At 40.3% G+C, this 27,672-nt stretch overlaps 1 protein-coding gene across 2 annotated transcripts in view; it reads right to left on the reverse strand.

Annotated features, from left to right (window-relative positions):
- Window positions 1-27,672, reverse strand: part of appbp2 (amyloid beta precursor protein (cytoplasmic tail) binding protein 2) — a 60,545-nt gene that overhangs the window by 30,208 nt on the left and 2,665 nt on the right. For both annotated transcript variants that reach the window (XM_068008210.1, XM_068008209.1), the window contains exon 2: window positions 13,134-13,222. In XM_068008210.1, the coding sequence (XP_067864311.1) occupies window positions 13,134-13,222 (89 nt within the window). The remainder of the gene's footprint in view (window positions 1-13,133; window positions 13,223-27,672) is intronic.

The raw sequence follows: 27,672 nt of genomic DNA on the forward strand, positions 1-27,672 counted from the left end.
AAGGGGTTCGTTGGACAGACGTAGAGAAAATGTTTCCACTTGTGGGGGAGTCCAAAACTAGGGGCCATAAATACAAGAGAGTCACTAATAAATCCAATAAGGAATTCAGGAGAAACTTCTTTACTCAGTGGTGAGAACATGGAACTCGCTACCACATGGAGTGGTTGAATAGCAGAGCATAGATGCATTTAAGGGAAAGGTAGATACGTACATGAGGGAGAAAGGAATAGATGGACATCTTGATAGGGTGAGACAAAGTAGAGAGGGAGGAGGCTCAAGTGGAGCATAAATACCAGCAATGGCCTGTTTCTGTGCTGTAAAATTCTATGTATGCTTCTGGCAAATGTTTGTGCCTAAAGGAAGAAGGATATCAGTTCTGATGAACAGAACACTTCCATTTTTAGGATCCAGTGTTAGCATCCCAAATCAGGGAAATTGGAAGAGAGGGGCAAAGTGAAGTTCCTCTGTGTTGCTGCCCCAATGCAGCCAAATCCCTACTGCATCAGTACAACTTCCAGCTGTCAGTTATCCTTGCAGCCTATGACTAAGATTGCCAATTTATTCTGCTTAGTGATGCTTTGGGTAGTGCGCCTGTGCCCACCAAGAACAATGTTGAGACTGTTAGTTTACCTTGCAACTGGCTTGGGGGGAGTGGGTTGAGAGAGAAGGGGGGAAAAAGAAGAGAGAAACAGAAAGGATTTTATTTATCCCAGTCTCAGCTGATTTCAATCTCAGACTCCAGAAAAGTATGGTAACCTACTAACCAATACTTGTCAAACATGTACAATTGACAACCGGTGATGCTTCAATCCTTTTCTCATTTTCTCTGGACATATAAAGGAGCAGGTCTAAAACAGATGGCTCGCAAGGTAAATACAGATAAGAGCAGCTTTTTGACCCATAGTTTCTTTTTTTGGATGGATGGACTTAAAATGCCTTTCTCCCTCTTGCTACATCATGTCACCTAATTATATCTAGATTTTCACCTTTATCACCCCATATGGAAGATAATTCTTAATACTGATTGCTGTTTGCATGACATCTGTTTTAAATTGTTCGATCACCGTTAGTTTATGCAACCTTGTTCTAGCAACTTGAGGCTTACCTTAACTGTACAGTTTTGTATACTTCTATTAGGTCCCCTCTCAGTCAGCTCCATTCAAGGTTGAAGAGCCCCAGTTTCGCCAATCTTTCCCTGTAATTTAATTCTTAGATTTCAAGGATCTTCTTTGCAGCCTTCTATGGTTTGAATGTTTCCCTTACATCTGGATGACCAAAACTGATCAAGGTTCAGTCTGGCCAGGGCACTCTACATTTTCACAAGACATTCTCTGACTTGTACTCTACTAATTTAGCAATGTAATTCAGAATTCTATTCACTTTATTTATTGCTGCTCCACAATGATTTGACATGCTAAATGCCGAATCAATTATCACTTTAAATCTCTTTCCACCATATCCACTTCTATGCTATTTATAGTGTACTTATGTCACCCATTTTTCCTTCTAGTGTCTGTATCTTTCAAATATCTGTATTGAACTTCATCTGCCACTACTCTACCGATTTACATATTTTATCTACTTCATTTTGAAGGACCTTGGCTGCTTCCGCCAACTCAACTGCCTCTCCTCCTAATTTAGTACCCTCTGCAAATTTCACCAGTTTGCATTGGGCTGCTGAAATCAAGTCAATGATGTAGACAGTCGAGTTTGTATAACGTTAAGTTGTCTATTGTTAGAATCCGCATGATGTTATACTGGTGGCCGGTCTCGGCAGTGCTTGTTGTTTTGTATAAATTTGAGTATGTATACGGTTATAGCTGTATAATGATTTGTCTAATGTTATGTAAATTTGTGGTCCCAAAAATCTACTTGGAATTTCAAAAAATTTTGATAGAAAATTCCGTCACAAATCACTGAAGACATCAGGTTTAGCAATCACTCTAAAGTCAACTTGGAATGGATCAAGAGATGGAAAAATGTTCATACCATAACTCATAAGAAAATGGTCAGTGAAGCAATCCCTGAAATGACAAACAGATGGATTTCATCTCTAGCTGCATTACTTCAAAAGTGTGGGCCTTTTCTGGAAGCTTCTTCCAGGAGGGGACTCGCACCTTTCATGGAAGGAAATTCACTGGTGGGAAACAGAGCAAGGAATGCTTGATTCTTCTGGGCGTCAATATGGACAGATCTGAGAAGCAGTGGTAAAAGTGAGCAGCCAACATGTTTCAAAAATATTCGAGGAGCTTGCCCAACACATGTTGGGACTTCAGGCAGTACAGAGAAGCCCTTAAAGACTTGACCATACTCATATCACATTTTAATCTTTAGCAAATATTGCGAGAATCGAAAGAGTCAGTGAAGAGCACCAAATTTGCACACCCTGCCATAACATGAGACAAGAAAGTCGAAGGGCTGGAGCGTATACTGGATAGTTATGTTCCACTTCAACCCTGCATACCAAATGTAATCTAGTTGCAATCATTGTGGAAATTCACGCTCCAACATCACTTGTGCCTAGTGACAGTCGGTATGTTCTGTTTATGAAGCCAGAATTTTTAAAAAAAATCTTTGTAGACACACTTTTTGGAACAAATAATAAGAGAAAAGGCTTCAGATGAATTCCTGAGAACATCCAGTACAGCAGGGCTGCTCCACTAATTGTCTGCAATTCGTATGAAGCCTGGACTATGGCAATGGATTGCAGTAGATTACTTCTATGTGTGGTTCAGTATTGATTTTTTTTTAAAAAAGAGGATGTAATAGACAAGGTGGAACAAATAACCACTTAACTAGCTTTACGACATAGGAAAACATGGCATGGACAAGCTAAATAGCGGGGTAAACTGTGTATTCTGCTTAGGCTCCATGTTTAAAAGAAAGGTTTCACTGGGTAATTTCAAGCTCCAAAGATGCTTTGATAACTCCCTGGTGACCTGCCTCTCACTCCTCTAAAATTGACAGGTTAGTATCAATTTCCTAAAACAGGAATTAAATATTCAAAGTCAATTGGTCAATACATTCAAATACTACTTTCAACAATGAACAGAGTTCTCGGAAGGTTGTAGGGCTGAGGAGGTTACAGAGAAAGGGAGAGGCAAGGCCATGAAGGGATTTAAACATGAGGATGAGAATTTTAAATTCGAGGCTATTTCAGTGCTGCGATGGGATTAGAAAAATGCAAACATGGAGATGCGGGTAAGGTGGGCATGGATTTTAGAGGTTTGAGAGAGGAAAGGGAGGTTGGAGATGGGGCGGTGGTTGGCAACAGAGGGATCAAGAGTGTGTTTTTGAGAGGACCGATGATGCCAATTTTTAAAGGGAGGAGAGCACCTGATAAGAGGGAACCATTTACATCAGCTAGCATGAGGGCCAGGAAGGGAAGTTGGATAGTCAGCAGTTTAGTAGAAATGGGGTTAAGGGAGCAGGAGGTGGGTCTCATGGGCATGATGAGCTCAGAGAGGGCATGAGAGGAGATAGGAGAAGAACGAGAAAAAGACCCAGTTTCAGAGCGAGGGCACGCAAGAGCCTTGGGGGAGGTTTGGTTTGGTGGACATGTGGAAGGAGGGATGGGACAGAGGTAGATGAAAAGTTGGTCTCAATCTTAGTGAGAAAGAAGTCCAAGAGCTTTATATATTTGTCATTGGAGGCGAGGGTGGAGGGCCAGGGGAGAAGGATTCAAGGAGACAGTCAGTAGTGGAGAAATGAAGCCAGGGATTATCTTTGCTCTCCAAGACATCCTGGAGCAGTGAATGGTTTTGGCAGACATGAGCAAGGCCTAATAGTGCTTGATGTGGTCCAGACAGATCTGGTGATGGATCTGTCTGGACCATCCAGTTGTGTGCCAGATAAGCTCAAGTCTGCATCCCTTGGATGTACGGATGCACGTCAAGGATGTCACAGAGCGGCTGCAGGACATTCTGAAGGGGGAGGGTGAACAGCCAGAGGGCGTGGTCCACATCGGTACCAACGTCAGTAAAAAAAGGGATAAGGTTCTGCAAGCAGAATATAGGGAGTTAGGAAATAAATTAAAAAGCAGGACCTCCAAGGTAGTAATCTCAGGATTACTCCCAGTGCCATGTGCTAGCGAGAGCAGAAATAGAATAGACCAGATGAATGCGTGGCTTGAGAGATGGTGTAGGAGGGAGGGGTTTAAATTCCTGAGGCATTGGGACCGATTCTGAGAAAGGCAGGACCTATACAAGCTGGACGGGTTGCACCCAAGCAGAACCGGGACTAATATCCTCGCATTTGCTAGTTCTGTTGGGGAGGGTTTAAACTAGTGTAGCAGGGGGATGGGAACCAAAGGGCAGGTACAGATAGGACAAATTCAGAACAGGAAACGGGAAGTAGGAAAGCAGTTAGTGACGTAGTTAGCGACTCAAAGGCAAAAGAAGCAAAGGTTAAATAGTGTTCAGCACAGGAATTTGACGGGGTTAACGGGTATATACTTCAATGCAAGGAGTATTACAAACAAAGCAGATGAGCTAAGGGCACAGATAGACATATGGCAGCATGATATCATTGTTATCACGGAAACCTGGCTCAAAGAGGGGGATAACTGGCAGCTCAATATCCCTGGATATAGAGTTTTCAGGCAGGATAGAGTGGGTGATAAAAAAGGAGCGGGGGATAGCATTATTGGTTAAAGAATCAATTACAGTTGTGAGAAGGGATGATATGCTAAATGGATCATCAATCGAGGCCATATGGGTTGAGCTAAGAAATAAAAAAGGGGCAGTCACACTACAAGGAGTGTACAATAGACCCCCGAATAGCGAAAGGAAGATAGAAGAACAAATATGTAGGCAAACTTCTGATTGCAAAAATAAGAGGGCAATAATAGTAGGGGACTTCAACTACCCTAACATCAAATGGGATTCAAACAGTGTGAGGGGCACAGAGGGTGCAAAATTCTTGATCGGTGTCCAGGAGAACTTTTTTTTTCAAAGCCAGTATGTGACAAGCCCAACAAGAAGGGATGAAATTCTAGATTTAGTCCTGGGAAATGAAGATGGGCAAGTGGGTGAAGTGACAGTGGATGACCATATTGGGGATAGTGACCACAATTCAGTTAGTTTGAGCATTCTGGACCCCATGAAATCTCATGGCATCAGGTCAAACATGGGCAAGGAAACCTCCTGCTGATTACCACCTACCGCCCTCCCTCAGCTGATGAATCAGTCCTTCTCCACGTTGAACACCACTTGGAGGAAGCACTGATGTTTTATTATTACATTAAGAACATGAGGATAGCTGAGGAAAAGGTGGGACCTATCAGGGATGATAAGGGTAACTTGTGTGTAGAAGTAGAGGATGTGGGTAGAGCTTTAAATGAATATTTTGTCTCCGTATTCAAAGGAAAGGGATGATCCGGATGTGGTAGTTAAAGAGGAGAGGTGTGAAATATTGGATAAGGTAAACATAACGAGAGAGGAAGTACTAGAAGGACTGGAATCCTTGAAAGTTGATAAGTCACCAGGGCCGGATGGATTGTTTCCTAGGCTATTGAAGGAAGCCAAAAAGGAAATTGCGGATGCTCTGAGGATCATTTTCCAATTCTCACAAGATACAGGGGAGGTACCGGAGGACTGGAAGACTGCAAACGTAGTTCCATTGTTTAAAAAGGGTACGAGGGAAAGACCGAACAATTATAGGCCGGTCAGTCTTACCTCGGTGGTGGGCAAACTATTAGTTTATCCCATCTCTCAGTATTGATTCTGTCACTGCCACTTGGAAAGGCATGGTTTAATCAGGGATAGTCAGCATGGATTTGTTCAGGGAAGGTCATGCCTTACAAATCTGATTGAACTATTTGAGGAAGTGACAAGGAGGATTGATGAGGGTAGTGTAGTGGATGTTGTCTACATGGATTTTAGTAAGGCATTTGACAAGGTCCCACATGGCAGACTGGTCAGAAAGGTAAAAGCCCATGGGAAAAAGGGAAATGTGGCGAATTGGATCCAAAATTGGCTCAGTAACAGGAAACAAAGGGTAAAAGTCGATGGATATCTTTGCGAATAGAAATCCGTTTCCGGTGTTGTGCCACAGGGCTCAGTGTTGGGTCCCTTGCTGTTTGTGGTACATATTAATGATTTGGACTTGAATGTAGGGGGCATGATTGGCAAATTTGCAGACGACACAAAAATGGATAGTGAAGAGGATAGCTGTAGACTCCAAGAAGATATTAATGGGTTGGTGGAGTGGGCGGAAAAGTGGCAAAATGGAGTTCAACCCAGAAAAGTGTGAGGTAATGCACTTAGGGCGGGCAAACAATAAAAGGGAATACGCAGTAAACAGGAACATATTGAGAGGGGTCGAGGAAGTGAGAGACCTTGGAGTGCATGTGCACAGGTCCCTGAAGGTGGCAGTACAGGTAGAAAAGGTTGTGAAGAAGGCATACGGAATGCTCTCCGTTATTAGCCGACGTATAGAATACAAAAGCAGGGATGTAATGATGGAACTGTATAAAACGCTGGTAAGGCCACAGCTGGAGTATTGTGCGCAGTTCTGGTCATCACATTACAGGAAGGATGTAATTGCTCTGGAAAGAGTGCAGAGAAGATTTACAAGAATGTTGCCAGGGCTTGAAAATTGCAGCTCCAAGGAGAGATTGGATCGGCTGGGGTTGTTATCCTTGCAGCAGAGGAGGCTGAGGGGAGACTTGATTGAGGTGTACAAAATTATGAGGGGCCCAGATAGAGTAGACAGGAAGTACCTGTTTCCCCTAGCGGAGAGTCCAAGAACTAGAGGACATAGGTTTAAGCTGAGTGGTGGAAGAATTAGAGGGGACATGAGGAAAAGTTTTTTACCCAGAGGGTGGTGGGTGTATGGAATTCGCTGCCCGAATTGGTGGTAGAGGCAAGGACCCTCAACTCTTTTAAAAAGTAGCTGGACCTGCACCTAAAGTACTGTAAACTGCAGGGCAACGGACCGGGTGCTGGAAGATGGGATTAGAATGGGCACCTGGTTGTTCTTTGAGCCGGCGCAGACCCGATGGGCCGAATGGCCCCCTTCTGTGCGTATCTTTTCTATGGTATCTATGGTTCTTGGAGCCAAGATGGGGGACCATGAGGGGGAATGACTAGGGTGGAAGAGAGTAAGGGTTTTACTGGGGACAAAGTCATTAAAAATGGAGGCTAGAGAGTGGTCGAGTGGATCAACAACTGCAGAAGTAGCAAATGGAGGGCCAAAGGCTAGAGGGTTCGGAGTTTGGAAGTGCAGTTCTAAGTGACTTGCAGGAAATGCAACTTACTACTCTCCAACTCCCAGTCACCCACTCTCCTCTCTCTATACCAATAGTGGTGTAGTCAACACAAATTAAGATCAAAATCCCTCATTGACTGGAGAAACATGGTGAGAGATCAGGTTTTACACAAGCCATACTCTTTTTTCAGGCTTTTTGGCCAGAAATTAAGACGGTCATTTAATATTTGGATGCCTTATATGCAAACGTATGTGGTAGTCGGCGACAACAGATCATGGTTTATCTTCTGCAGCTACCTGTGAAGTTTAAATATTTTAGCCAAACTAGAATGACTAATGGCAGGAATTTACAGTGTGAACAATAACCTCTCATGGAACAATTGATCACTCTGCATCTACAGGCTATCAGCATTGGATCCTGTTGTTTTCAGTGACACATCATCAATTGGGTTACACAAAAAGTCACAACCTAGAAAATTATCTGGAAATGCAGAATGGTCTAGAAACTGTACACTGCTAAAGGTAGATCCAAAAATAAAATGTAAGATAGCTATTCTCAAATCAGTTCCAGTAAACAAACGTAGCATTCATCTGTTCAATACACACAAAATTGCCTACAGCTGGCAAGAAAAATAAAGCATGACTGCACCTCTACCCTCACCTCTGTTTACCAGAAAGGATACCGCAACCATGCAGTATGGCACATCATATTGTACTACAATGAAAGCTGATTTTTAATCTTTCAGTTATGCTACAATTGAAAGGTTTCTCTTTTAAATGTGAAAAATGAACTGCAAAAACTGAGTTTAGGCAGCAAAACAAATTTTGGTTCATTTTCAGGTTTCTCAAAAATCACTCCCTTTTCTTTCAATGGTTTACCGTGGTGTTCTTGGGTACTTTGCGCTTTGTTTACTCATTACAAATAGTCTAATTTGTAGAGTGGGTAAGTTTTTCTAAAATTTCCCAAGCTGCATCTCTCAAATTACTTTTGGTGAATGGATAAAATTTAACACATTAAAAGGTTCTAATAAAAAGCCAAAAATAAGTCTGTATTTACTTTAAGATCAGTTCTTCATTTCTATACTTCTGACAACTGAAACCTGTTAAGCACGACAACACCACCCTACAAGTTAGTGGTTTGATACCAACTTCTCTAATCATAGACATTTCATACGCTGCAGTTTTTCCATTATCTGGTTGTATTAAATGCCTTGTGGAAAAGTGTTGATTTTGAAATATGCCCATGACATTAGTAACCTCCTTCCCCTCTCCCCAGACAAAGCAGAATATTTAAGTAACTATTCTGGTTAAGCTCAGTTTCAATGTTTAGTGTACTTGTAGAATGCTTCCAGTCATGATCACAAATTCATGTTTAATTTGTCTAGCTGTTTGAGTACTACAGAAGATCTGAGCCACCTTCTCCCCTCTGCAAAAAGTCCACGTTGCACGACATTAGAAGAACATCAAGCAATAAAATAGTCGAAACTCCTTTTTCAGCTGACAATGTCAACTGCTCTTGCCAATGTGCACAGCAACGTCAGCACACTATGCTGTTCAACACTGGATCTTATCAGGGATTGGAAATTCAGGGGATCTCACAAGCTCAATATTCTAAGCTTAGCAAAAATCGCTGCTTTCACTTGTAAGACCAAGTTTAACTTCTGCTCAAAATAGGACTTCATGTTTACATAATAAATAAACATGCCTCTCTGCAGCTTCTGATGTTACCTCTTTTTTCTGTAGTTCCTATTCAAAAGTAGATAATTACATCAAGACCTGAATGTTACTTTTTCTGAACAACTGAAATCAAAAAAATTGCCAAAATTGACTCAACAGATGCAGAAATCAATATTTAATAGGAAGAATATTTAAATCAAAGATTGTGAATGGAGGAGGGGGGAAGATAAAGAGGAGGAAAGAAAAAAGGGTAGGAAGCGAAGAGAGAGAGAAGCAAAGGGGAAAAAAATTGAAGTCCTCACCAGGCCACTCAAGCGTCACCTGGGTGGTAACTTAGTGGCATTGGTGGAGGCCTGGGAGTGAACGGCTGCAAAACAAATGACTGGAATTCATATCCTCTTAAATGAAAATGTACAGAAATTAAAGTCCAACCTTTAAATTTATACCAGCACAGAGTGTACTTTCCCAAACTGCTCACAAGATTAACAATTAACCACCAACAGTTCACAATGGCATTATAGGTCCCAGCATGTAAACATAAGCATGGCCCCTGAAGTGTGAAAATGCAATGGTGAAAATTGGCACTTCACTTCTTGCAATATTTAGAGCTGCTCAACAGCATGCTTAGACCTCAAAACACACGGCTAGGACATGCTAGCATTTTAAACTTATTAAAAAATGGGTCATTGCCAAAATGAGTTTTCAGGCAAACTCAGTTCCTTCAATCACCTGTTTCAAAAGCAACTTCAAAGCTAGAATGCTGGATAGAACATATATTTAATGCACGCGCGCGTACACACACACACACCTGTGCAGTGAGATGTCCCATTTCTTAGTGCACACATTCTTGAGCAAAATATGTACATGGAAAAAAATTACCCTGTGTCATTATGTGGCAATTCAGATGAATACATTTCCCTTGAGGAGAATTTACCATGTTGTTCTTGGGCACTTTGTGCTTTGTGCTTTTTTTGTTACTCATTACAAATAGTCTAATTTGTACAGAGTGGATAAGTTTTTCTAAAATTTCCCAAGCTGCATCTCTCAAACTACTTTTGGCGAATAGATAAAATTTAACACATCAAGAGGTTCTAATAAAAAGCCAAAAATAAGTTTGCATTTACTTTAAAATCATTTCTTCATTTCTATACTTCTGACAACTGAAACCTGTTAAGCACGACAACACCACCCTACAAGTTAGTGGTTTGGTACCAACTTCTCTAATCATAGACATTTCATACACTGCAGTTTTTCCATTATCTGGTTGTATTAAATGCCTTGTGGAAAAGATTTGATTTTGAAATATGCCCATGACATTAGTAACCTCCTTCCCCTCTCCCCAGACAAAGCAGAATATTTAAGTAACTATTCTGGTTAAGCTCAGTTTCAATGTTTAGTGCACTTGTAGAATGCTTCCAGTCATATTCACAAATTCACGTTTAATTTGTAAAAAAGGTGCACTGTAGCATTGCGTATTCATGAAACTGCTGACACTCTTAGCAGCCCATATTTGAGCTGCCAGATATCACATAAAACAATTAGGATTGGTTTTTCATCAATTCCTTCCCCTTTACACATCAGTTCTTCCACATGCCATGGTTTCTTTTGTTGAACCTTGGAAAATTTAGTGAAGCCAGGAAAGTCTCAGTGCTCAATCCATTTTTTATTTTGACAATGTCAAATAACAGGTGAACAGGACAAATTTAATCCATACTTTGTCAGTTAAAGGCTTTACTTATCTAATTATTATAATTAATATAAATTCATTCTTTAAAACATTCCTTTCTTTATGAGTATAAAGGATACTGGTTACCCTGAAGACATACAGAATGAACACCAAAAATTAAAACCCCCTCAGATAAGTGAGCCAACTGTAGTCACTAACTGATTTCAGTGGGAGAATTTTCCAGAGCAGTACGAACCCCATATACAAGCACCAGATAAAAAGAAAAATCACACCAAATTAATCATCAAGAGCAAACTGGCCTAAATGTTTAATAAAACAAGGTAGTAGCATAACCAAAACAAAGTCACAGGAACCACTTAAATCAAAAAGGGAATATGAATAAACTGACATAGCTTAAAAGATAAAATAGCAAGCAACCATACGGCCCTCCTCCTTCAGGTAGATACATACCAACTTGAGGAGTCTGTGAATAATTCTCTCACTATTCCTCCATTTCTCCTATCCTAAATGCTGTGACTCAGGATTGGGTACCATTACACCATAGGCAGCAGCCCTTCTCTAGATCTACCCGAGTAGCAATTCGAGTACATGGCGAGCGTCAACAAGCTATCTGACATGGTGGTAAAAGGACCTGCCAAAACTGAACCCCAACCTATCCTCATCCAGCATACACCCACAAAAAAGCTAGCAAAAAAAAAAAGTCACTGAATAGCATGAAAAGCAGAAATTCTAGTTGATTATTTTCCCCTCCGTAACCCAGGGGAACAGGCCAACTGCAGCACCCTCATCACTGTCCCAATAAGACCAGCTAACTCAGCAGTGACCAAAGATCAAACTTTAGACCTTCCTGGTCATCATGGTTCAGTACCATTTGCTTACTGAACTATTGCAAGCAGTAGAATTACAAGTTTCTGTAATCTCTTTGGGAGTGGGGGAAGTGCACCTGGAGTCTACGTTTGGGCACAAAATAAAATGATTGCTTTGTTAACTTCTTAAATGTGCAATTTGCAATGTGTAAAAAGTACCAGGAGATACAAAGATGGATTGGGGGGCGGGGGTGGGAAAGGGAAGGAGAAAGAGAGAAAAGTTGCAGGGGGGGGGGGGGGGGGGTAGATGAGAAGAGAGAAGAAGAGGAAAAGTTGACCCTATGTGCTCTCCATCACGAAGACTGCCGTCTGCCAATTCCGTTACATCATCTGCCACCATCCCCATCTATCTGCTGCTGAAACCCTCAACCATGCTTTTGTCAACTCCACATTCCGTAAACTTTGGCTCATCCAAAACTCTGTCCACATCCTATCCTGCATCAAGTCTCGCTCGCCCAGCAGCCCTGTCCTCGCTGACTTACATCGGCTCTTGGTCCCCCAATGTCTCAAATTTAAAATTCTCATCCTTGTGTTTGAATCTCTTCATGGCTTTGACTGTCCCTATATCTGTTACCTTAACCAGCCCTAAAGCACCCCCCTCCCAAACTCTTCTTCTGGCCTCTTGTGCATCCCGTCCTCGGTGGCCACACCTTCAACTGCCTAGGTCCAAAGTTTGGAATTCCCGCCTTAAAACCGACTACTTTGAGCAAACCTTTGGTCACCCATTCTACTATCTCCATCTTTAGCTCAGTGTCAATTTTTCGATTATGCCTCTGTGAAGCACTTTGGGATTTTTTCTACATTAAAGGCTCTATATTAATGCAAGTTGTTTGTGCTGTGGATAGGAATTGAAAATCTCTCAAAAGGAATTTCGGATCCAACAAAAACAACAGGAATTTCCACCAGAACCATGCAGAAGAGGTTCTATTCAGAGTTAAACAAAAGGACCACCTAAGAACAAGGTCTGGTAATGAGGATTGAATAAGGAAAGGTGGGGAGAGAAGAGGGTAATAAATCTCCAAGCAAAGGAAGAAAAAAGGGCAAGGGCAAAGATTTGGCAGGGTGGGGCAAGAAGCAAGTGCATTACGGTTATGAGAAGGAGGCTGGTAGGGGGGCAGTGGAAGTCATAATATTTTATGATTTTTAAAAAGGCTCCCAAATAGAAAAGTTCTACAACTACTGAAATGGACTAGAGAATGTTATAAAGAAGAAAACAAAACAACCTTGTCCTTATAGAATTACAAGTATCATTAATCCGAGGTAAGAGCTATCTTCCTAATAGAACTGGGTTGTACACTGCCCGCCAGGAAGATATAATTAAAGCAGATTTTAAAATATTCAGTTAAAAGAAATACCAATAATGCCTGCAGCAGCAGGTTAAGCCTATGCTTTAAGATAGAACCTTGTCATTCAACTTGCCAAAATACTTGAAACCAGAAATTGGTAATCAAGTTCAGACTGTTTTGACACTGGCCCATGATTCCAATTATATAGAAGGAAGCAGGATAGAAAGAACACTGGAGGCAATTCCAGATCACTAAATTTCAGGCCCAGAATCCTATTACTCGGTTGTTGCTTCCGGATTGAAACAAGGCACAAAGAAAAAGTTAATCTGTTGACTGGGTAATGACAAGTATGAATTGATTATATTATAGTATAAACATTTACATGTACGTAAAATCAGCTACGCTTACCTTTTGTCTGATGCTCGAAGCACCTTCGCAAACACCTCAAGTTCACAGAATTCGCCACCCAGCTGGCACAGACGTCCTTGTTGATAAAGCTGCAAAAGCCAAACGTGATTTTGGTTTGAAAAATTACAGCACCTGTTATGAGCATCCAAATCATATTTTGGTTACTTTTAAGAAAACATATTGGTTCATTTCCCCAATTTTACTTGGACTTGCCACTATTCTTGTTCTTCTAAGTATTACTTAACAAGCAGCAGTTATACAAAGTTTCTTTACAGCCAAAAGTTAATGCTGATGAGTGGAACACTTTGCACTGTGGGCAACCAGCATCAACATCAAGTACACCCAGGTCAGGTACAGCACACTTATATGCAGAGTATTGTTCCTCTATGCGGCTCCTGCTGCAACATGGTATTTTTTCATTTTTTACACCAGCTGTCCTGTAGCCTCTCAGTGAAACTGCCAATTTAGTACTAAATTAGGCACAATTTATGCCTACTAGGATGCCCAAACTCCTTTTGCTCCAGGTCCTTATAGTTAGAAGACAAAGAAGACTTTCATCCCATTAGTCTGAGTTGGACTTTGAACAAAAAAAATTGCACTTTTCAAAGGCCGGAAACTGCAGAACCACTCAAAATGGAAAGACTCAAATGAAAATAACACATAAAAGCCATTGGTTGAAAGACAACCAGTTACAACTTGGATCGTAAACTTCCACAAACAATGTAAATTGTACTTAAAAATCATCAAAACCTTGACCGAATATACAATTTTACACAAGACAGCTTTTATCACGACAGGAATGCAGTTCATGAAGCAGCTGAGTGTGAAATCCCACATAGTGCAACAATTATGTAATTTGTTGAACTGAATTTTAAGGAATGAACAAGCAATTAAATCCCAACCACGTCATGTTTGGTTGGCTCTACGAGATGCACATCGAGTCTACAGCACAGAAATAGGCCATTCGGCCCAAGTGGTCTATGCTAGAGTTATGAGCCTCCTCCCTCCTTCATCTACCCCTATCAACATACCCTTCTATGCCTTTCTCCTTCACGTGCTTATCTAGCTTTCCCTTAAATGCATCTATTTGCCTCAACTACCCCTTGTGGTAGCGCATTCCACATTCTTACCACTCTTTGGGTAAAGAAGTTTGTCCTGAATTCCCTATTGGATTTATTAGTGACTGTCTTAGATGGATGACCTCTAGTTTTAGACTCCCGCACAAATGGAAACATTTTTCCTACGTCTACCCTATCAAACCCTTTCATTAACTTAAAGGCCTCTATCAGGTCACCCCTCAGTCTTCTCTTTTCTAAAGAAAAGAGCCCCAGTCTGTTTAGTCTTTCCTGATATGGATGATACCAGCATTGAGAGGATATCCTTGTGAATCTTTTTTGCACCTACTCCAATGCCTCTATATCCTTTTTAGAAAATGGTCGAAGTGTGGTCTAATCAAGGTTCTATACAAGTCTAACATAACTTCTCTAGAAGTGAACCCATGCTTGGTTTGCCTCTTTTATGGTCTTATTAACTTGCGTCACACAAATCACTAAAAGTAGCATCTGTGAACCTAAGATCCCTTTGCTCTGGTCCCCACATTCAGACTCTTATTATCCAAGCAATATAGGGCCGCCTTATTCTTCCTACTAAAATGCACCATCTCACACTTACCTATATTGAAATTTATTTGCCAATTACACGCCCATTCTGCAAGTTTAATAATGTCTTCTTGCATTTTAAAGCATCTCCCTATCTCTGCAACCTCCTCCAGCCCTACAACCCGCCGAGATCTCTGTGCTCCTCCAATACCTGCCTCTTGCGCATCCCCGATTTTAATTGCTCCACCATCAGTGGCCATGCATTCAGCTGCCTAGGTCCTATACTCTGGAATTCCCTCCCTAAACTTCTCTGCCTCTCTCTCTCTCTTCCTTTAAGACACTCCTTAAATCCCATCTCTTTGACCAAGCTTTTGGTTACTTGCCCTAATATATCGTTATGTGGTTCGGTGTCAAATTTTGTTGGATAATCACTCCCGCGAAGCGCCTTGGGACGTTTTACTATGTTAAAGGAGCTATAAAAATGCAGGTTGCTGTTGCTGTATTAACTACAGGCCCCAATTTCGTGTTGTGTGCAAATTTTGAAATTGTACTTCCGATTCTAAATCGTTGATGTAAATTAGTGAACTACTCCCAGCACCAAACCCTATGGAACACTAGTTCCCACCTTTTGCCAGTCTCAGTATCTACCCTTAACCCCTGTTATGTAGCCAGTTTGCTAGCCATTCTGCTACCTGTCTCGTCTACAATGCGATACCTTAATGAAGGCCTTTTGAAAATCCAAATATATTATATCTAGTACATTACCCTGTCTATTTTTTCTGTTACTTCTTCAAAGAATTTAATAAGGTTGGTCAAGCATGACTTTCTCTTCTGAAATCCGTGCTGACTACTCTATTATATTTTCACTTTCTAGATGTTTTTCTATTACTTTTTGAGTAAAGATTCCATTATCTTTCCTTCCACCGGTGTTAAGCTAAATGGTCTATAGTTTCCCGAACTTGTTCTATCTTCCTTTTTAAATATAGGAATAACATTAGCTGTCCGCCAGTCCTCTGGCTCTATTCCCATTTCTAATGAATTTATATATCTAACAGTGTCTCTGCTATCTCTTCCCTAACTTTTTTTTAAAATTCGTTCATGGGATGTGGGCATCGCTGGTAAGGCCAGCATTTATTGCCCATCCCTAATTAACCTTGAGAAGGTGGTGGTGAGCCGCCTTCTTAAACCGCTGCAGTCCGTGTGGTGAAGGTTCTCCCACAGTGCTGTTAGGTAGGGAGTTCCAGGATTTTGACCCAGGAATGGTGATATATTTCCAAGTCGGGATGGTGTGTGACTTGAAGGGAACGCGCAGGTTGTGTTGCTCCCATGTGCCTGCTGCCCTTGTCCTTCTAGGTGGTAGAGGTCGCGGGTTTGGGAGGTGCTGTCGGAGAAGCCTTGGCGAGTGTGGATGGTACATACTGCAGCCATGGTGCACCGGTGGTGAAGGGAGTGAATGTTTAGGGTGGTGCCAATCAAGTGGGCTGCTTTGTCCTGGATGGTGTCGAGCTTCTTGAGTGTTGTTGGAGCTGCACTCATCCAGGCAAGTGAAGAGTATTCCATCACACTCCTGACTTGTGCCTTGTAGACGGTGGAAAGGCTTTGGGGAATCAGGAGGTGAGTCACTCGCCGCAGAATACCCAGCCTCTGACCTGCTCTTGTAGCCACAGTATTTATATGGCTGGTCCAGTTAAATTTCTGGTCAACAGCGACCCCCAGGATGTTGATGGTGGGGGATTCTTTCAATATGCACGGAAACAATCCATCCAGACCAGGGGTTTTATGCTATGTTTGATTAGTTCATCAATTATCTCCCCCCATTCTATCTTAAATGTCTTCCAACTTTTTTTTGATCGTCTCTTCTAATGTCATACCCACCTTGTTAGTCTCCCTGTTAAATACTAAGGCAAAATAAGTATTCAATATTTCTGCCATTTCGCTGTCATTACCTGTGAGTTTATTTTGTGCATCTTAGTGGCCCTCTCCCTATCCTGATTTTTCTTTTGTTATTTGTGTGTCTGTAGTACCACACACAGATCATGTGATAATCTCTATATTCCAAAGACACATGTCAATTTAAATGAGTTTACCAAGCCTTGCTCTTAAAGAGTGTTCCATTTTAAAAACAAATAAATAGCAATATTTAAGCGGTAAGCTGAACCATAAAATGCTTCAACAGCCAAAATGAGAAACTGTGGTCTATGGATATACTGTTTTTAGCTAAAGGAACCCAGATATGCAAGTTGATTGATTATTTGCTATTCTAACAATTCACAGCAAAACACTTCAGGGGAAGGGGTGGAAATGAACTGACAACTACTTTTATATAAATTAATATATGTTGTGCTCTGTATAATTTAAAGCTAATGCCAGGGCAGGTTTAAGATGTCCACCCAGCTCCAGCATGTCTTGCTTCTTGAAGATGGCTTTTATCTTCTACTGTGTTAAGTAAGAAAAAAAGACATCATCTCGGTGCTTGTGGATATTTCAACCTGGAAACAGGACCATTACAGGAATTATTATGCAATCAAGTCTTCATTACAGACTTATACATACAGCATTAGTTTATGTCTGCCTGGAATTCATGATGAAATCCATGGATTTCAAAAAGAAAGGGTTACATTTAACCGCTGATGTGAAGAGTTCTAAAAGCAGACACAAAGGCAACCATGAAAATCATGAGAAACAGAGTGTAATGGAACCAAAAGCGAGTGCTGGAATGCGCTGGAGACAATTAGCAAAGACACTCTTTTCACTCAATGCTGCCAAGGGCAAAGTGGTTTTAAAGATCAGATCTTTAACAGCTGTCATTGTATATAGCTTGTGCTGTTCAGTATGTAGCCTACTTATTTAATTTCTGCAAATAAATCCAGTTAGTTAATTTGGAATCTGAGCCCAGTTCAAATGTGGTGTTGATAATCTTCTAGGGTGGCTGGGAGAGAAAGTGCAGTAGGTACTAGAAATCTAGGATTGCGAGAGTTGTAAAGATTACAAGATTTCGGCAGGGAATATAGGAACAGGAGTAGGCTATCACACCCTTGAGCCTGTTCCGCCATTCAATTAGATCATGGCTGATCCATATCTCAACTCCATTTACCTGATCCATATCCCTTAATACACTACGTAACAAAAATCTAGCGGTCTCAACCATAAAAATTTCAACTGACCCAGCATCCACAGCCTTTGGGGAACAAAAAAAGTTCCAGATTTCCACTACACTTCGTGTGGAAAAAGTGCTTCCTGATTTCACTTCTAAATGGCCTAGTTCTAATTTTATTATGCCCTCTTGTTCTGGATTCCCCCTCCAGAGGAAATAGTTTCGCTGTATTGACCCTGTTGAATCCCTTTATCATTTTAAACAGCTCGATTAGATCACCCTCAATCTTCTAAACTCAAGGAAATACAAGCTAAGTTTATGCAACCTGGTCCTCATAATTTAACACTTTAAGCACTGGTATAATTCTGGTGAATCCGTGTTGTACTCCCTCCAAGGCCAACGTATATTTTCCTGCAGTTTGGTGCCGAAAACCGAATGCAGTACTCCAAATGGGGTCTGACCAAGGCTCTGTATAACTGAAGTGTCAGGGGCAGATAATCACATGGCTGCAGTTTCTGGTTCATACAGAATACATTGTCTACTTAAGGAAGTGTGGCAAGAGCACTACAGATGGAATGGCTCATTAAAATACCTTCAAATGACATCAGTGAGCTGCAGGAGATGCACCAACAGTTACAAATTAAGGAGTGCACATGACCTTCAAGTACATCAACAGCAGTTTTCCCAGAGACTGAAAACAGTAACAAGATACAATAACCTTTATTGAAGTGGCCAGATAGAAATTTAGATCACTTAAGTATCATGGTATTAACGGCCCAGATTTTCCTGTCAAAATAATGGTAAGGCTAACGACGCTCGCCGTAATTTACGTGCAAATGCTACCGCAACTTCAGACAAGGGGCAAATGTGCGGTTAAACGTGGAAATCCAAACGTTGCTGTCCGAGATGTGCCACTCCGCCGTTAGCTTCACGAAAATAGCATCTCGCTGTCTGGCTCCCCATTGAAATGCATTGAATGGCGTGAAGTTGCTGTATTTGTACAGTGGATACAAACTAAACTTGCCACAGAAAGTTAAGTCAAGTCAAGTCATTTCAAGTCTAAGTTCCCTTTTAATGACGGGATAAGTGTTAATTACTGTCAATCAATCTCTCGGGCACTGAAAACGAACTATTACCAGTGGGACGTCTCATGCCTTCAGGTTTTAATTGTTGGAGATTTTAAAAATTTAAATTTTTTTAAAAATACTTCCTTTGTCTCTTTTTCTTTCAATCCAATCTTTCTTTCTCTCGCTATTTCACTTTCTGTACCTGATTTGACTTTGAATTCACCCACTCTAATTTACACTTCCTTCTCAGTTCTTGCACTGTTAATTTCACAATCCTTCAATCTGATAGGTTAAGGAGATATACAGTTGCTTGCCCTGTTCCCTCACTGTGACGTTACCAACTCACACTTTCAGCAACTTGCCATGCAAAAAATTTTAAAACCGAAACGTGCAAGAGCAAGTCTAACTAATGGCAGATGCCATTAGATGCCCTGCTGCAGCAAAATCTGGGCCATTGTTTTGAACGTAGGAATGAAATCCCGTTCAGCCTAGCCATCCAGATTCTTTTTCAGAACCCACTGTTAAATTTTCCTAGTCCAAATGATTTTTACTCAATTAAGAATTGATAAAAGATCCCACTTGTCCACTTTACTTGAGCCAACATTCCTTGCACTGGGTGGCAGTTTCATAAGTCAATTAAGGATGAAGAAGCTACTATTTACTGACATCACAAATTCTTTACCGTACAATCATTTCCACTATTTGTTCAACCCTAGAAAGTGGTAGCACTTCAGGTTCTACAGAACAATCAATTTCCTCGTTGAATCAGGGATCTGTAACAGGTATTGCCTAGCCAACAGATACCCAGTTTGATTTGGAAGATAAAACAAAAAAAATCCCTAGTTTAATGAAATAATAAACACAAGAATCGTATTTTTATAACGGAACTCAAACCTTAGAAATTCTTTCAAAAATACAACACAATACCAGTAAATAGTCACTTATTCCAACTAAAATCAATTTGTTCCACTCTTCAGTGTAAATCATAAATCCACAAAAATAGGCTAATTAAACAGTTTTCTTCTCAAAATACAAATAGACTCATCTCTATGACAGTACAATAACCTGAGCATGGTCTCTGTGTCAAATAGTCAGTACAAAAGCGTCCCAGGAACCAGTTAAATAGGACACAAAAAATGTACTGTTTCAAAATACTTTCGTATTTGCCCATATTACAAAAAAAAAGTTTTAAGAATGTTAGTTTTAAATGTGTAGGCAACCTATCTACATGGGTTCTCACTTTTGATCACTATCCAGCAACCTCTGCTGGAAGTGTATATGTATTGATGTCATGTGAGGACATGATTTGGCTTGGCTGTGATGCCCTCTGCAGTTCAACATTCTGCTGTCAGCCACCATCAAGGTTCACAAATGGTCACTTGGACAAGATATTGGCACCCATGGAATCATGTCCAAACAAGAAGTTGACAGCTTCAGGATAAAGGGGAAAAAGAAAATGAAGTCCACTATAAATTTTGCAGCGTTTTTGAAGCAAAGTGTGTGTTCTGAACCCAGCATAGACTGGAAGAACACTGCACATTACAAGTTTCACACTGCTCAAGACCCAAGACTATCACACTTTTACTAAAGCTGATCAGTAATTGAACATAAAGCCACTTTGATCCATCCACTATACCACTCTACTGTACAATTATGCAGCCACATGGTCTGAGAGTGGGGGTGATAGGAGCCACAAAACACACCAGGATTTATTTTATGTTGGACAAGACTGACCATTCATAAAGCATGCTAGAATTTGATGCTTGTGAGCACAATGTCAAAAACTGGATAGCTAGGTGAAGGATAGAATATTAGAGCCTGGTCTTCAATTGCTTTCAAGCCTGTATTCACAGAGGTCCACACTACCCACAGGGTAGATACCCTCTAGATAAGCTCTCATATAAATGGATACGAGGGTCCCCAATTGATACGCACCACCTGAATACAATTAACACTAATTGATAAAAATCATATGGATATAATTAACATACAAGTGCTATCCTTATTTTCCTTTTAAATTGAGTTTGCTGGCAAAATATGAGATCAGTTATGTAGAAGAACCTACTGCACAGGAGAACAAGCCAGCAAAATTATATCAGAAACAGAAGTTAGCATGTCTAGTCATTTTTGTGCCTTGGTTATGGAAGTGCTCTTAAGTATTAGAGAGGGACACATTCCAGTGCTTAACCTAACCAAGTTTTACCTGCACCTTAAGAAATACTGGGCTAGAATTTGTTGGCAAAATAACAACGTTTAATGTGCATGCCATTATTAGTGTGTAAATTGTCCAGCTATTTGTGGCGAGGAAGAGTTACTGAGAGTTGCGAATCGTCACAAATTGCTGGACGATTTGCGCAGTGCCACTGTTAGCATTGCGAAAACGGCAGCTTGCCGTCAACCAAAAAATGCTGCATTTGCGCATTAACTACCAATTAAAGGCGCCATAGAAAGTTATGGTTGGTACTTAACAGCATATGGACCCTTTTAATTATTAGATTTATGTTCCTGTAATGCCACTCAACCTCTCCGGCCCAGAAAGGGAACAACTGATACCGTGGCGTCTCATTCCTGCAGGTAGTAAATTTTTTCTTAGACATTTTTAAAATGTTAAATTTTTTTAAAAAGTTCTTACTTTTCCTTTGTCTCTTTTTTTTCTCTCTCTCTTAATCCAATCTTTCTTTCTCTATTTCTCTTTTTGTACCTAATTTGAATCAAATTCACCCTATTTCCTTCTCTGTCATTCCTGTTTCTTTTTCAATCCTTAAATCTTATTGATTAAGAAGATAGACTGTTGGTCCTGTCGTTCACCAAAGTCCCAGATGCCCCATTATCAGCTCCCACTTCCAGCAATGTGAGGCGCAAAAAATTTTTGAGCTGAAGGGTGAGGGAAAAAGTCTAACTAACTGGGCTTGCCACGAGTTGCCCTGCTCCAGCAAATTCTGGGTCATTATGTTTAACACAGAACTGCTTTACAAAATTACAGTGGAAACCACATACATGCTGAAAGTCAACCATTTTATTGGCTGACCCAGTGCTTTTGATAATCTGAAGGTCTGTCAAATGCAAGTAGCTAATCACACATTTAACAGGCAACAACCTATCATTTAATATCTTTACACTGAGTTCAATTCGGAGTCTCAGTTAAATACAATATGGAAACAAAATACAATTTTGGCTGAATGTCATTATGTTCACAAGTGTATTAATCTAATGTAATTATACTAACAGCATCTGTTGGTAGACTTGCAGTATTATGAACAATTAGAGTGTTATATGATCTCAATGAAGGACTAATGAATGGTCACGTGCAAAACCCAGTCAGAAATCAATGCCAATCAAACAAAAAAGATCCAAAAGTAGATTAAAGCCGTATGTGTGAACTCCACAACGCACATTATTTTTAAAAAGTTAACTGGAAGCACTTTCAAGGTTATAATCTGTGTTCAGATGAAAATTTTGCACTGTGAGACTCAAGGTCACTGTTTAGAACATCCAAAGCTACTCAGTGAGGTCAGAATCTTGAAACCAGTCCTCATAATCCATTATCTACCCGAGAAATTAATTTCTGGTACTTTTAAATTAACATTATTTCAATTCTATTATTTCTGCTACATAGGATTTTAAAAAAATACAACTGGCTACGGGAGACTGGAACTCCAACAACACGGATGCTCTTAAGGGTTAAATTCATGGCCTGGTCCGCTGTCGTTAGCCCTTTGTGGCCAACTGTGAGAAAGAATTCCAACTATCCAGTTCAGGGCACCGCACTTTAGGAAAGATGTGAGGGCCTTAGAGAGGGTGCAGAAGAGATTTACTAGAATGATTCCAGGGAAGAGGGACTTTAGTTACGTGGATGGACTGGAGAGGCTGGGGTTGTTCTCATTGGAACAGAGAGGGTTGAGAGGAGATTTGATCGAGGTATTCAAAATCATGAAGGGTCTAGACAGAGTAGATAGAGAGAAACTGTTCCCATTGGCAGATGGGTCAAGAACCGGAGGACAAAGATTTAAGGTGATTGGCAAAAGAACCAAAAGAAGGTGACTTGAGAAAAAGCTTTTTTTACACAGCGAGTGGTTATGATTTGGAATGCACTGCCCAAGGGGGTGGTGGAGGCAGATTCAATCATGGCCTTCAAAAGGGAACTGGCTAAACACTTGAAGGAAAAAATTTGCAGGGCTATGGGGATAGGGCGGGGGAGTGGGACTAGCTGGATTGCTCTTGCATAGAGCCAGCACAGACTCGATGGGTTGAATGGACACCTTCCGTGCTGTAATCTTTCTATGATTCTAATACCTTACATCAAATAATTTGTGGTTACATATAATTAGAAAGTTAAGACCTTGGTAAAGATCTGGTGCCTGTCCAGAAGAGCCACTTTTTTCTGCTTTACGATGTATAAACAATATAATTTCTGAACACTCCTTGAAGGGTAGTAAAATAAAAAGGGTGTGTTATGGAAAGCCACAACTGATGACTAATGCAAACATAGGGCACAATAGGTAATTCAGTCCATCTAGCTTATCTTGTCATTCAAGTCCTAATTCAGGACAGGCACATACTTCAATCTCTACTGTACTTCACTGCCAGGCCTATATCTCTTACCCTGATATATAAATCAATGCAATATGCGCAATATGGCTTCTGACCTTCTGCAAAAGCCAAGAATGCTGCTACAATGCAATATTAAAAATGGTCACAACGCTAGCAAGAATCATCCACAGACTAGAAGGGAAATATAATGGTCATGTGGTTTGTACATTAACAGATGCGAGGGACCTGACGGATGCCATTTTTTATTCATATTTATTAGTAACAGGAAGGCAGTAGCAAAGACATATCACATATCTATTTCTCCTTGAATGCAGAAAATAAAATGACAGGACTCTTCAACAATACTCTTAGTTATACTGGAGCAGAGGTAGAATCCCATTACAATTTTACTTCCTCGTGGAGCTTCCTCTTCCTGCCTTTCACTTGCCTTTTTCAGGAACTGTTGAGTGAGGAGCACGTTCCCCGAGATGTACCCTTTTAAGTTCAACCAGGAACAAAAAAGAAATCAAAAATGCATCTTTAAAAATCAAATAAAATGACCAATCATGTAGCTATAATTAAAAACAGTGTATGTTTGTAGTTCTGGAGACTATCCCTGGGGTGGCAACCACGTGCAGCTTATAAGTATCAGACCCAAATGTATTTATTACCATACTGCAAATTAGTTTTGTCTTAACGGACCATATGCAGAACAAAATCGGCGCAGTGTCAGATGGTGCTTCTGGTGACGTCAACCTGAATGCCTTCGCGATTAATCAATATTATACATAAAAGCCAGGTCACATCTCAACTGCGTTGTCCAGAGACTGGATAAGCTGGCACAATAAAATACACAGCTTAAGTGCACCTGGTTTTAACCCTGAAAGTACTGTAACAAAAAGATATAATAAAAATATACCATGATCAAAATACTTTTTGGCTCAAATGTCTGCAGAGTGATGAGAACACAATATATATTATATATTTAAGTAAAGTTACTCTAATCTTGGTGGTCCCTCCTCCTGCAGATCAGTTGGTGTGAAACAAACCTACCATTCGGTCACCATACCAACAGCCTGTTAAACAGAGTTGTTGGGCACATAAAGGTACAGTCTGTTCACTGACACCCACATTGAAAGCAATAGATTGGTAAAGTAAGAGAAATGCTGCCTTACTACAAATGTTATTTTCATTTGACAAAGTTTGATTCTACAATTACAATATTAATTGTAATGAACACAGTACTCGAAGTATGGTTTGACCAGAGCACTTACAGTTTGAGCGCAGCTTCCTCTGACTTGGATTCTACTGTTTAAGCTATGTTGTTCAACATTCTATTGGCTTTGTTAATTGCTGCTCTGCATTGGTTGGACATGTTGAGCATCAGTCTACTAAAATTCCTAGTGCTCTTTCAACTTCATCCACAGTTATTTCAATACTATTCATGCAGTACACCCATTTCCTCTTCTTATATGAAGTACTTTACACTTGACTGCATTATATTTCATCTGCTATTGTTCTACCTACTCACATAATTTCTGAGCTACATCCTTCGATTCCACTCCCCCTCCTAGTTTGGTATCATCTGCAAATTTGATCAATTTGCACTGAATTTCTGAATCTAGGTCACTGATGTAAATCAGAAACAGAATTAATATTAAGCACTGTACTTAGTGGAAAAAGATATCACATTTGAGTGAATTCAGTTTGTGCTGAAATGATGCCTTGTATTTGCCAGTTCAGAAGACTTCTGCATTTACTCAACAAGTAATTTTCAGAGTTGGCAAGAAGAAAAAATGACCTCAACCCTTCTATACTCATTCCACCTTACCAATACATACCCCATACAGCAATTTTACCCAGTTGCTCATGTGGAGTCTGGCTGAAAGAAGTTGTAAAAAAGTAAATTAAAAAAATGTTACTGAATGTACATGTGCCAATTTTAATTTTTTAAATATTAACTTACTTTGCTTCTCCGACAGCTCAGCTGATTAAGCCACCAGGTAGTTGCACCATACAGACCAGAAGGTCATACGTTCGAACCCTCCTCTTTGCTGAGTTAGCTGATCACAATAGACATGTGCTACAATTAGCCTTTACCACTAGGTCAGGGAGGGGGCGTCGGAGAGCATATGTGGACGACAAGTGGGCTGAGGTGGGGGGGGGGGAAAAGAGAAGAAATCCAAATCATCTATTATGCCCCTTACTAACCACAATCTTAATGGGTAAGATGTCCCAAATGAACAAGCAGTGGGAAACTTACCAGTCATCTTAGCTTGTTAACTTGCAGTAGTACCCCTGTGCATACTTGGCTAAGCCAACCTGCAAAGGGGATGAGTCTCTTTGGAGAGAAATTGTGCATTCAGTATTGGGCCAAAAAAGCCCTACAGGTAGGTGTAGATTTAATTGGAAACTCAAAATATGGCAAGGGGTTTCCATGCATGTCAGATGCCCAGCTGACCCCCAAAAAGCTATTGTTGACCTGAATGAGTCCAAACACTTTGTTTCATTACCTAGTGTTGAAACCACCCAAAGAAAAAAGGTGGACCAACCCCAACAACAAACCTGAGTTGTACAAGCAAGTCACTTGAACCAATAATTGGAAATCTTATTTTAATTTCCCAGCTCTAATATTTGTAAACACAAGTTGTTTTTAGATAAGCATGTTAACAAAAAGAGGGGAAAAGAGGATTTCATTTTTTGGGCAGTTAAGGTTTAATTAAAATAATGATAATCTTACATCACTGTGCTTAATTGTTCACCCTAAATAACTGAAATCAGGGCTTAAACCTTACTCTTGATCTGAAAATTAGTAGACACAGAGTAGTAAAAATTTAGATAAAGATTCAGCCTAGAACATTTGGTCCTGCAAATTATTTTAATCTCTGCAATTTGTATAGGTCAGTATTCTCTAAATCGGTGGCAGTGTCACTATGCAGAAACAATGAAACTATTTAAACTTCATTTGTAACAAACTGACAATAAATGCACTGTTAATACTGGAATTTAAAATCTCCGACATCTTATGCCAATGTCCATTGTGTATCACTTTACTAGCATGCAAAAATTTTCCAAGTATTACAGTTTATTCACAAGTAGACTACAACAATAACTTGCATTTACATCATGCTTTTAATGTAGATAAATGATCCAAGACACAAGGAAAAAATGGACCCGAGTCAAAGGAGAGATTAGTGAAGTGACCAAAAGCTAGGTCACAGATGTGGGTTTTAAGGGGGTCTTAGAAGTAAGGGAGGTGGAGGGGCAGAGGGGGTTTAGACAGAGAATTTCAGAGCATGAGGCCTAGACAGCTGAAGGAACAGCCGGCAACAGTGGGTGAATGCACAAGAAGCTGGGGTCAGAGGAACGGAGAGTTTGATGGATGATGAAGTGACTTGTAGGGATGGAGGCGATTAGCGATAGCAAAGAGAGACACCATGGAGGGATTTAAACAAGGGTAAGAATTTTAAATTTGCAGCATTGTGGCACCAGGTGGAACCTATGTAAGTCAGAGAGGACAGGAACAATGGGCAAGTGGGGCTTGCTATGGGATAGGATATGGACAGCAAAACTGAAAGCACAATTTTTTTGGGTGGTTTTAATGCATTTGAAATTACCATGTCCAATTAGCATCTTTGAATCAAGCAAATGAAAACTGCTACTTTTCCTTCTGGGCAATCAGATTAGGAAAATTAATGTGCACCCCTGCCCTCGAACTTGTCCTTCAAAATGCTCTAATTTGGTAATGCCATGACAAACACCTCAGGGAAATCAACCGTAATAGTTTTCTTTGATACGTGGGCAAAATGAAATACATACTTCATATTGTTAAAGACGTTAAGGAGAGAATGAAATTGCATTCAGAGCTTTGGCACATTACGAGCAAGGCAACAGTCAATGGTTTTCACAGAAAAATTGACAATCTTGGAATTGAGTTTATGAAGCTGAATTCTCACATTTACTAAGCCAAGGCAGAACACCATTAGTATTGCATAAATATTATTGTACTTTCAATTAAACTTTTTTCTTTCTGCCTTCATTTCCACATTCTCCCTCAGCAATGGGTGCTTAATTACCAAGAGTAAAGGGGGAAACTTTTCATTTTCCAAAAACCTAAATGAAATTTGCAATACCATATTCTAAACCTCTTCCTTGGAAATAACTTTTAAGTTCTGCCGTTAGCAACCTAGGAACAGGAGTAGGCCATTTAGCCCTCGAGCCTATTCCACTATTCAATTAGATAATGGCTG

Source organism: Heptranchias perlo, chromosome 28 (assembly GCF_035084215.1).
Source record: "Heptranchias perlo isolate sHepPer1 chromosome 28, sHepPer1.hap1, whole genome shotgun sequence".
NCBI lineage: Eukaryota > Metazoa > Chordata > Chondrichthyes > Hexanchiformes > Hexanchidae > Heptranchias > Heptranchias perlo.